General features: G+C 46.9%; 1 protein-coding gene across 1 annotated transcript in view; it reads left to right on the top strand.

Annotated features, from left to right (window-relative positions):
• The first annotated feature begins 10,652 nt into the window (after positions 1-10,652).
• VPS18 (VPS18 core subunit of CORVET and HOPS complexes) overlaps positions 10,653-11,892 on the top strand; it is a 17,529-nt gene continuing 16,289 nt past the window's right edge. The window contains exon 1 of the mRNA XM_044436507.1: positions 10,653-10,786. Within this exon, the coding sequence (XP_044292442.1) occupies positions 10,696-10,786 (91 nt within the window). The 5' untranslated portion in view covers positions 10,653-10,695. The remainder of the gene's footprint in view (positions 10,787-11,892) is intronic.

Raw genomic sequence — 11,892 nt, 5'->3', positions numbered from 1 at the left:
TGGCTCACTGCTAACTTTTTCCCCGGGGTTTTTTTTTTTTTTTTTTTTTTTTAAGGTAGGGTGTGCTGAAAGCACCATGCGCAGGTTTGGTGGGTGTTCACATGGCCCTGGGTGGCCCCCACTTTCCCAAGGATGGATAATGCCAAGGCCCTTTTTGAAAAAGTCAAGCCACGGCTAGTGTTAAATTGCTTGCCCGGGAGACATCTTAGTGCACCTGGAGTGCCCACTGGGATGCCATAGGAGGACTGAGGTGGAAACAGGGATGAGGAGGCACATCTGTCAGACACAGAGGAATTTTAATCACACTTCATGGTTAAAATTCTCAAGGGGGTTATGTCAAGAAGCCAGCCAAAATGCATGTATGTGTGTGTGTAAGATTAGACGCTACTGAAGAAAGAAAAGCAGAAGCAATTATGCCTTGTTCTTTTTCATTGTGAGTTTAAAAAAATAAAACAATGGCTTGTTCTTTGTCAAATCACTCATGGTTGATTCTGTTCCCTGTCTGCTGGAATGGGATTATCCATATAAATTATCCACCAGCTCTGTGGAAGAGCTGGCACCCGTGCTTCGCCAAGGTAGGTAGGACAAGCAAAAGTCTTGTGGCACCTTAAGGACTGGCAGATTTACTCTGGCTTAAGAGTTCGTAGGTTTCATCTGATTTGTGGAGTTTGATTTGGTGTTGATAGATGATGCACACACTCATCCTACTTAGAGCAGAGACTCCGGGATAAATGGGGCTGGATACAGCCCACATATATGGGCACTGAGAAAAGGGTGCAAGAGCCATGAAATGCAAGAGATAGGAGAGAGGGTTTATGGTTCTCGTCCCTGGAACCAGGCAGTTAAAGCAGGGAGGGGAAGGGTCTTGCGCCGTGCAAAGAAGAGAAAGCAGGGGAGCAAAAGCTTATGCTCAGAAGCAATATAGAATTGCGCCACTGACCAGTCTATGCATAAACACTTGATAAGGCATAAAGATTTATTGTCTGTTGAGCAGAGTTGCTCCATCATTCTTCCTCATAAATTGACTGCTTATAATCCTTTTGGTAAAGAATGGAGACAGATAAAATGACATCAGTGGTGAAGCAATTCGGCTACCTGCCTCCCACTGAGAATTGCAACATCGCTCAACTAGGGGTGAAGGGCCAAGGTAGAAGGATGGCCACTCTTCTGTTATAGGCAATGTGTGGCAGCCTCAGGGTGTATGTGAGCGGGAAGAGGCTTGTTTGGACCCTGTGCCCACACAGCTACTGGCCTCCTGAAAGCCTTCAGTTACGTATTCACCGGCTGAATTCACTCCTGACAACAAGCCATGCTGGAAATTGTTTGTCGTCATGTGTGAATCCAAGCAAGCATGGTGAGGTGTAGTCTGTCTGGTTACTGTTAATCCCCACAGAGAAACAGAGATTTTTCTAGGGTTTCCATGCTTCACTGTTGCTAGTTGTTGCATGTGACCCCCAGTTGCAATGTTTTGTGCCATTTCTCCATTTGCACCAGTGAGTTTGGCAGCAGGAGCAGCTGCAGCCAGATGCCCAGTCACCTCTTTCTCCTGGCCTGTTCTGCCTAGCAACTGCTGAGTTGCCAGCAGCAGGATGCTGATTGGCTGCCTCTGCATTCCATCTCCTCCCTGCCCAGGTGCCCCAAAGTTCTGCCATGGGGACAGGCTCCCCCCAGCAGTGGGGCACTGTGGCAGTGAGGCAGCTGGATGTGCTGGCAGGGAGGAAAGGGTGGTGGCAGCAACCACGGGGCAGCCATCTGTCATGCTCTTGCCCAGTCACTTCCCTGTGCTGGGGTGACAACTGGTAAGTGCCCTTTAGAGCACCTGCTCTACTCTAGTGAGTAGATGGTGGCTCCGTGGAGCAGCAGCTGGCTGAGAACACACTGGGGGAGAGGCAGGCGAGGTGTGGCGCATCCTGGGATTGATTCCCAGCCACGGGGGGCTGATTTGGAGGGAGGATGGAGGCACACGGAAATTATTCTTCAGTAGATACTATACATGTGTGAACACAGGACAGAAGGTGAGATACCATGCTGCACAGTCACTGTGTGGCATCGTTTAGCGTGATGTGTCAGGTCCTCCATCGCTTCCCATTATGTCTAAATCAGTAAACTATGGTTCCTAGGTTCAAAGTAAGCCAGCTTCTTAACCAACGACTAACTAGAAGGAAAGAAGTATGGTGCACTTGCACAGAGCACTCATATCAGTGTGGTGTGGTGGTTAAGAGCCTGGGACTGGGACTCAGACGATCTGGGTTCTAGTCCCCGCTCAGCCATGGAGTCAACTGGGTGACTTTGGGCCAGTCACAGACTCTCAGCCCAACCTACCTCACAGGGTTGCTGTTGTGGGGATAAGATGGATGATGTAAGCTGCCTTGAGCCCTTTGTAGGAAAAAGGCAGGATATAAATTGAAAAAGGAAAAAGGCAGGATATAAATTGAAAAAAATAAATATCTTGACATGTTAAGCAAGATATGCACATCCAGCTAAGCCAAGGATTCCTCCTCATGACAGGTAATGCTTTTCTCTTCAATAGTTGAAAAGGATTTATCTGCTAGATCCCTGCTGGGGAAGGGGAGGCAGAAAGGCTGTCAACCCTAGCAGAGGCATATTGGTGCAGTCCCATGGGCCCAATCCAGCCCGCCTGAGATCCCAGTTGGCCTCCCTGGGGTTGCCAGATGGCCATGTCCCCTTTTCCCTGGCTGCACCCATCATGCCCGAACTGCCACTGTTTTGGTGGTTTCCTGGTCTTTGCACAGTCTTCTTTTCTAAAAGTTCAAAATGCCTCTCCTGAGATTGAGTTGCTGACAGTAAGAGCTTTGCACTTAAAACGTGCTGGTTTGCTTGGCCCCTTTTGCTTCCGCCCAGCCTTATTCAGTGCAGCTCATGATCAATCAGCCAGACACAACCTGCCAAGGCCTATCAAATCCAAACTCCACTGCAGCTGCCATAACACATTATACCCCATATGCTGCCCTACATTAGTTTATTTCCCTATCAAAGGGATATAAAGATGAGCTTAACATGGGCCTTCCTAAGGAAAGAAATCAAGTGTCAGCAGTGGTATCATGTCCAATGGAGCTAGGCTAATCTAAGAGAGGACACAACTGGAGAAGTCCTCAATCCCTAAAGAATATAAGGAAAGGAAGGACTGGAAATTACCTGGCTGAAGCCAACAGAAGCTCTTACTCAGCCTTGCCCAAACTGGTGCTCTTCAGATATAGAAACAGAGAAACAGAGCGAGTCAGAAGGGGCCTTCCGGGCCATTTAGTCTGACCCCCAGCACCAGCCGGCTCCGCTCATGACATGCCCACCATGTGGACGTCCAGCCTATCCTTGAGCACCCCCACCAATGGGGTCTCAACCACCTCCCGTGGAAGCCCATTCCACACCCTCGGGGTCCTAACTGTCAGGAAGTGCTTCCTGGCATCTAAATGGAACCTTGGTTCCCTGAGCTTTGCTCCGTTGGAGTGCATGTTAGACTGCAAGTCCCATCATCCTCAGGCACATAACCTAGATCTGGAGGATTGTCGCTTGGGGAAGGCACATGTATTGCTTCCTGTCATGCATGCAACTTTTGAAGAACCCATCAGTGCTCAGCCCCTTTAAATGGAATATAGCTCAATTCTTGAACATTAACTTGCAAGTAAGTTTACTTGGGATAGAGCAAAAGGGATTGACTTCCAGGAGAAGGTGCATATTGCAGGCAACCTCTGCTCTTTGTTAGCTTCCTTGTAAATGGGATGTAGTGAAATATAGATGGATGCTTCTAGAGTTGAGACATACAACAGCCTTGCCAATCATATGCTTAATTATTATCCAGTTATTCAGAGAGCCAGCTAATGCTGATTCATCCTCTAACAGTTCATCTCAGTCCACTGTGGGAGAAAAGCTGACCCTCATATCAAAAGTAAATCTTCCCTTTATTTAAAATAGTCTCCTCACTTCTTAAAAGATGGTCATGATATGAAAACTTTGAGATTAAAATGTAGTGATCCCCTGTAAGGGATTCTAAATCCAAACCTCTGTAAAATTGTATGTGATTGAATGCTCACTGTAACAAATGGGAGATTTTGTTAAGGCATGGGGGAGGGGGGTTGTTTGCCACTTAGGTGGCTGGCCCAACCATTTGCATTTGCAAACCCCACTGGGAAGAAGGGGAACATTTGTCTCAAATCAACATCCCCTTCTCTGATAGATGCTAGACTAGAGAAGGGAATATAATTTGCATTTCTCCATCCCACCTTTGAAATGACTATGTGTGTTTTCCTTACTAGCTATTGTATTAAGACACAGAGCCTGTTGCTGGGAACTGGGTACCTGTCATCACTCTTCTCTTCATGAGAGCTCTTCTTAAAGGGCTTGCACCTGCTTGCTTGTTTTGTTCGGACAGGGACACGGCAACATGGTGTTCAGGCTTAGGATGGGCAACCTGGAGCCTGCACAACTCAGGATAGTTCATGAAATGCAAGGATATTCTTCTCTTGCCTGTATGTCAGTATTTTCAAAGAGCACAGTGCTAAACTTTGTTAGGCCTTTGTATTAATTATTAGTGGACCGTTTGATCTTGGTGTATATTTAGGATGAGACGTTTAGCCTATTGGTAGGATCATGTAAAAGTTGTTATGATTTTAATCATTAGCTATCTGGAAATGTTACTGTATTATGTATTTTTCTGATGCTTCTACAAGGCAAGGCATTGTAGGCAAGGTTCAGCCATGGAACACCGACGTACAAATAAACCAAGGACAAATAGCGAGAACAAGAGAGGTGTCCCTTCCAAATCTGGGTGGCTTCATCTAGTGCAGTGCTTGTTCTTTTCTATTTTTGCAAAATCAAGGGTGCAAAAGCTCAGGCCTTAGAGTCCTACTCTGACCTCCTGAGGGTGTCTGTCTGGCCCTCCAGACACTCTAGAAGGCCATGCACTCTTCCCCTGCACCCATCCCACTTCCCCTGAATAGACAATCATTGGGTGGTTTTCTTGTTTGCGTAAAGTTTCCTCTGCCTCCACCATCATTGTAAAAGGTTGAAATGCATCTCCTATAATTAGTGTAGTTAGGGCTGTTGTTACAACTTTAGGGCACAGTGCTATGGGCGCTGCCCTTAACAGCTGTAAGCTGCTGAACTCAGAAGAACGCTCATCCTATGTAGGGCAGGAGAGATCTTTAGCTCCCTATCAGCTTACCCTGTGTTTCCACTAGACCAGCTCTCGTCCACAAAAGCATTTTTGGGGGGGTGGGGGTGGGGGTGGGGAAGCCTTGGAACAAGCAGCATCTCCAGTCTTCTTCCCTTCATTGTCTGCCAGAGGGGAACAAAATCCCTTTCTAGATGAGTTTAGGGTCTTTTGAACTTAGGGTCATCTTCCTTGGTAAATGCTGCCACCTACTGGACAAAAAAGCATGAAGGCAACCAATTAGCTGTAACTACTAATGTTGTCCCAGTATCCCTTAAGCACAGCAGGACTTAGTGCTAAGGAAACTTATATTATTATGGCACAAGCCTCCATCATCAGCTAGGTCAAGCAGACAGCTAGAGCCCCATTGTAATGTTAAAAAATATGGCCTCAACTATTCCTCTTGTATTTGTCTGTTTCTCCATCAATAGAAGCAATCCTAGGGAGACCCCTGAGTGCCAGCAGAATCCCGGCCCTGGTGGAAGCCACACTGGAACACTTGCCACCTTCTCCTGCACTTGGCACACTTAATGGCCAGCATTCAAGTGGACTTTTCCCTCCCCGCTCCCCCTCCCCCCTTTTTGTAAAGCCTTGCCTGGAGAAGATATCCAGAGTCCAAAGGAGATGCAGCAGTCCCAATGCTTGTGGATGGATGGATGGATGGATGGATGGATGGATGGATGGATGGATATTAAGTGCTTTTATGTCATTCCACAGTCAGAAAGGGTCCCAGATCATCCTACATCTAATCAATTAAACAAGACAGGGCCTGCCTGCAGCATCACAATTTAAAACAACCAGGAAAAAGGAAGAGGGAAACTAATATTGCAGGACTGAACATTGGTCTTGCTTTCTGCTCCCATCTCCCTCAGTCCAGGTTCCTGAAATGGTTGCTGGTGTAACAAATGAGGAAGATATAGGCATAGACAAAGGTATATCTTTGTGGATATAGATCCATGTGATTATTAAGCTCATCGGAGGAAGGCTTGCTGGTTGGACTGTGAGCTGCAGATTGCCATCTGGCCTTCCCCAGGGTGACACTCACCTTGTGATATGCACTCCCCACACCTCTGTATTTCTCAGCTTCCAACTTTGGCCGGCTTTAAGTGCCCACTAAAGATCTACCTCTTCACCCTGACCTTCCCTGACCAATTGTGTTGTCCATCTTATTGGATGGTTGTGCTGTGTTTTCTGATTTTAAAAGTGCCTAAGATTGCAACCTTTACAGAATCATAGATGGCCGGGGGGGGGGGGGGGGCGAGGCACAGGTCATCTAGTCCAACTAGGAGATCCAGCACACCCCCCAGGTCTGTATGCTCAGGGATTGTGTTGCGAGGCCAGGGAGAGGAATGAGTCAGTTCAAAGCAGGAGAAGGCTGGTGGACAAGGAGTCCTGCTGCTCTAAATGGAAAGGATCAGTCTGGTTCTGAGATGCAGGCAAGAGACGGACACCACACCTATTTTGTCAGCTGCTGAGGTTTATAAACACAATGAAACCGTTTGCATGTAATCCCTGATTTTAATTTGGATTAAACTTAAAATGCACAAAGCAGATGAGGATTTTAAGCATGGTAGGAAAAGAGTACTGCTGCTCCCCGCTCCCCAGTCCCACCCTTTCCTCCAGGCATTCAGCACCAGCTTGCTTGTCTTGTTCTCAAGGAGCTCTTGGGAAAACTGGAATGGATGGGTTTTCAAAGTAGTGGCTTTCTCTAGTGGTTGATTTCAGTCCATAGGAAAAAATAGTACAAATAGGGGTTTTCCCCCCCAAGATATTTTGTACTGAACTTCCTCTATTGATATAGCTATCTGTTGGAAGAATTTAAGAGATTTTTCCATTTCAGAGTGCTATTCGTCACTGGCATATATTTTTTCAACTTCAAAGCATACTTCTGTAAGTCCTACTGAAATCAGTGTTTATATGCAAGTAAATATGTACAGATTCTTGCTGTAACTGCATATCTATACATGTCTACTTGGAAGTAAGACTCATTGATTTCAGTGAGGTTTACTCTCAGGTATGCAGTCTGAAAGCATGCAAATGCAAGTTGATAAAAAGGTACCACTTCGGTGGGCAGGTAACAGCGTTCCGTGCACTTCGGTGTTTAGTCATGCCGGCCACATGACCATGGAAACTGTCTGCGGACAAACGCTGGCTCCCTCAGCTAGGAAATGAAGATGAGCACCGCCCCCTAGAGTCAGGCATGACTGGACTTAATGTCAAGGGGAAATCTTTACCTTTACCTTTTTACTCTCAGGCAAGTCCAATCTAGAGAAAAGATTCATATTTGGGTGTTTAGTTACTTCTAAACACTCACCAAGTCTTCCTTTACCCACTTAGATGTCTCTCCCAATGTTTTATTTTATTAATTTTGTTAATTATACTTAAAAGTCATACAGGGTTCTATTCCAGGCCCATTACTCCTCTACACTTCATATTCATAACAAGTAATACAAAGTGCATGATTTAGCAATAAATAAATCCCTGTTTGCTTATACAATCATACTTCTTCCTAATTCCTATTATGAAATCTACATACTTCATATTGTTTTGCAAAGGTAAATTCATACCTTTTCCCCAAGGTTTGCTAAACATTGTCTGTGCTATTTTTGAGTGCTTCTTTGTACATATACCTGAAGATTGTTACTGAAATTTTGCTGTTCTTTCAACTTGACCTTCAGAGGTGTATTTATAAACAAAACACTGATCTTCAGAAGCACATCCTTTTCCACCCAACAATCTTCGACTATCCATTAAAACCTGTGGAAATAATTTCCCATGGTTAAATTCCATGGGTGAGGAGAGAGGACGGCATTTGATTTCAGAAAAAAAAATAAGGCAGAGGGCCTTGAAACCTATAGTGGCAGAAAGATTCAAGACAGGCAACAGGAGGAGAAACACATGTGGGTAAAAAGGTATCTAATACCACTAGACTCCTATATCTTTATTTCAGTAAATGCCATTTTTTCTAGTAACATGGAAAACAAGGATATTCAAAATAGCTATCTATACAATGGACTCCAATCTATTATGTTACAGTAAATCAGTAAGTCTTTAAGGCATTCTGGCTTTTAAACACAAAGGAGCAAGACTACAGCCTCTTCCCACATCAATTCAGCTTTCAGTTGCCTCGTGCAAAACAGCATCTGGCCACATGGAATGTGCAAAAGGCAGAAAGAGCGCTGCAGAGCCAAGGAGTTCCAGACACGCTCAAGAAAACCTGGGCAAGCCATATGCACATACGTTGCCTTGTGCCAATCACTGCTGCTAATTCAAACACTTTTTGCAGGCAAAGCCCTCTTCTCTTTTTCCCTGAAGTAAATGGCCTGGGCCAGCTTGGAGGAAGCAACAGATGAGGAAGGCCTCTGGCACTCTGATCTGTGAACAACCAATGAGCCTGCTGCTCCCCTTGCCAGGGCCTTGAGACCTATAGTGGCCCAGGGCACAAGTTCACAGGTCTCCGCAGAGGCAGGTATGGTGCTGTTAGGCAATTTTGGACCCTTCACTTAAGAAAAATAATGAGCAGACTGTGAGAGGAAAGCTACCAGTCTTTCATCCAGCTTAAAGGCTGGTGTCCTTGTGCTATGCTCCGTATTGATCTGTTAAGGGTGTGAGTCTCCATGTATCCAACGCTACTAAGTTCCAAAGGAAGAGGTGGGAGATGGCAACTGAGCCAGCTCTAAGGATCCTGGGCACAGCTCAGAAAATCTGGAGCTTATGCTTATTCAGGTGACCCTGTTTTACCTGAACTCATCTCTGGAAGTATCCCAGAAAAATAATTAAGAAGAATGCAATAGGTGCTTCCAGTTGCGTGGCTGCTTGCAGTACCAAGCTTCACAATGAGGCTTTTCATAGTAGCACCATTGTCCTGCCCCAGTCAGAGAATGTTATGCAGATGAAAAGCTATGAAAGCTACACAGGATCAGACCAAAGGCCCATCGAGTCCAGCACCCCATACACATGGGGGCTAACCAGCTGACCACAGGATCTCTCAAGCAGGATAGGTGCAAGACCTCCTGCTTGCAGGCATGCCACTTCTGATTAGCACAGAGCCAGCAAGGCTAGGTTTGCATGGCAAAGATACTGGAGTAGGTTGCCATTTCCTTCTCCAGTGGGTCATGTTTTGTCAGAGCTCTCTGCTATGATCTGTCCGTCTTGGGTGGCCCTGCACGGCCACAGCTCATAGCTTCATTGAGCTACGCAAGCCCCTTCGCCATGACAAGGCAGTGATCCATGAAGGGGAGCTACTGAAAGCCTCCTCTTTCATGAATCTGCCCAATCCCCTTTTAAAGCCATCTGGACAGCCAGACTTTACTACTTCCTGAGAGAGTGAATTTAGTACTTGTGTGATGAAATACTTCTTTTTATCTGTCCTAAGCCTCTTACCAATCAGCATCATGGTATCGCTCCGGGTTTGAGTATTATGGAAAAGGGAGAAAATATTTCCCTCTCTACTTTCTCCACAACATGAATTTTTTTAAACACCTCTATCATATGTCCCCTTACTCGCCTATTTTCTAAGCTGAACAGTCCCAATTGTTGAAGTCACTCCTCATAGGGTAGCTGCTCCAGCTCCTTGATAATTTTTGTTGCCCCTTTCTGTGCTTTTTCCAGCTCAATAAAGTCCTTTTTCAAGTAAGGCGACCACAACTGAACACGATATTACAAGTTGCATTAAAGATTAGTGTAAGGGAAGTAAGATTTTGGCAGTTCTATTTTCAATTCCGTTTCCAATTATGCCTAGCATGGAGTTTGCCTTAACAGCAGCTGTGCACTGCGCCAACATTTTCATCGAGCTGTCCATGAATACCCCAAGATCGATTTCTTGCTCAATCACTGCTAGTTCAGACTCCATCAGCCTGCACTTGAAGGTGCATTCTCATGCACATGTACTGAATCCACCAACTAAATTTCAAACGATTCCCAAAGCAGGCAGCCCATCAGTGTTAGTGTTTTGTGTTCCCCATTGAACAGCATCCCGTCTACCCTTCCTCCAACAGCAGGAGCAAAGCTGGGATCATGCAGTTTCCGAGGCGGCTCTTCCTGCATTGCAAGAGAGCGCGGGGCTGGGGGCGCATTTTTCAGGAACCGAAAACAGCAAGCAATTGTGTTGTGGGCAGTGGAAGCTTTCCCCGACGCTGCTGGAGGAGGGAAAACGCGAAGCAAGCGTGCCCTGACGTTCTGCGGAGGCAAAATAACAGCATCAGCTGACTGACTCCGCGTTTGCGCCGCAGCCAGTCCCTCCCGCCCCGCGCAGCGGGCTCCCGGGGAGGCGTGGCCGGCCCGCACCGCCAGCCTCTCTATGGCCAGGCTTTCGACCCGGAAACCGGAAGCGCCGCCTGCCCGTCGCCGCTGCCCGGGCCTGCCTCGGCGCGGGGCCGTGGCGCGTTGCGGGCGGGACTCGCTGGCAGAGGGCCGGCGGGTGTGTCAGCGCCGCTGCCGGAGCGCCGGGGCGGGAGGCTCGCGGGGGAGAGCGCCCGGCCCGCCAGGCTCGGGGAGGGACGCTTGTCGGAGCCGCCGCCGCCGCCGCCATGGCTTCCATTCTGGACCAGTATGCGGACGCGCTTTCCCACTCGGCGTCCTCGCAGCAGAGCCGCACCAGCCTGGGCATCCCGCACACGGGTGAGAGTGGGGAGTGGGGCTGGGCGGGCGGGCGGGCGCGCCGCGCTTTCAGCCTGCCCCCTCCTCGCCCCCTCGGTGCCTTGTACTCTTGCCTGCGGGCCTGTGCAGTTTCTCCGCCTCCATCTACCGGACTACGTGCATAGGCCGCCCGTTGGCTTACCGTGTGTTGACGTCTGTCCGATGATCGCCAGTGATTTCAGGGCAGCGGAGGTTGTATGTCATAACAGACACCATACAGAGAACCATCCGTGTTTTAGATCGCTAACTTAGACATGTTTGGACAAAAGAAAAAAGGTTCTACAACTTAGCCTTTCCCAGGTGCTTGGGGAGTGCTGGAAGTTAATTATATTGTTTATTTATTTGTTTTTTGTCTAAAAGTGCATGGGGTTGCACACCCAAGCTTTGGTCACATGTTTCATTCAAACTGTACTCAAACCTCGAGTAGAAATCATACTTTGTAGTAGACTTATGATTTCTTCTAGTATTTAAAATGTAAAATCTTAATCCATAGAGGTTAAGGCTCTGGTGTTCAACACCCGAAGCTGGAAGTAATTGGGAATAGGTTTAATGCAGGGGTGTCCAAACTTTTTGCAAGGAGGGCCAGATTTGGTGAGGTGAAAATGTGTGGGGGCCGACCATTCAGCCTGACATTCTTTGAACCATTAACATTAAATGCAAATGAACTATTTTATGAAAGACTAAACAAATAACTGCACTAATGTGAAGGGTGATACTGCGATCTCGACTGCATTATATAGGCCAGGTCTGGCTCAAAAACAGTGGTTTTGATGTGCAAGATGCCACGCAGGTGAAAGTCACTTAGTCTCGTCACTTAGGTTCTTGTTAATGTTCATAACCGAGAATGTCTTCTCGCACAAGTATGTCGAACCAAACAAGCTCAGCATTTCCTTAGCAAATGTTCGAATCTCTTGGAACCTGTCTTTATCCAGCTGGCGGTGAAAGTTGACAAGAGGGAGCTGTTGGTGCCGAGTGCGACACTCGGCATCACATTGCAGCTCAATGAACTTTTATTTATTTATTTATTTATTTTATTTTTTTATTTATATCCTGCCTTTTTCCTACAAAGGGCTCAAGGCAGCTTACAT

Source organism: Varanus komodoensis, unplaced genomic scaffold (genome assembly GCF_004798865.1).
Source record: "Varanus komodoensis strain SLA01 unplaced genomic scaffold, ASM479886v1 scaffold3, whole genome shotgun sequence".
NCBI classification, from domain to species: domain Eukaryota; kingdom Metazoa; phylum Chordata; class Lepidosauria; order Squamata; family Varanidae; genus Varanus; species Varanus komodoensis.
The sequence above is the reverse complement of the archived record's forward strand: the minus strand, read 5'-3'. Positions and strand labels throughout refer to the sequence as shown.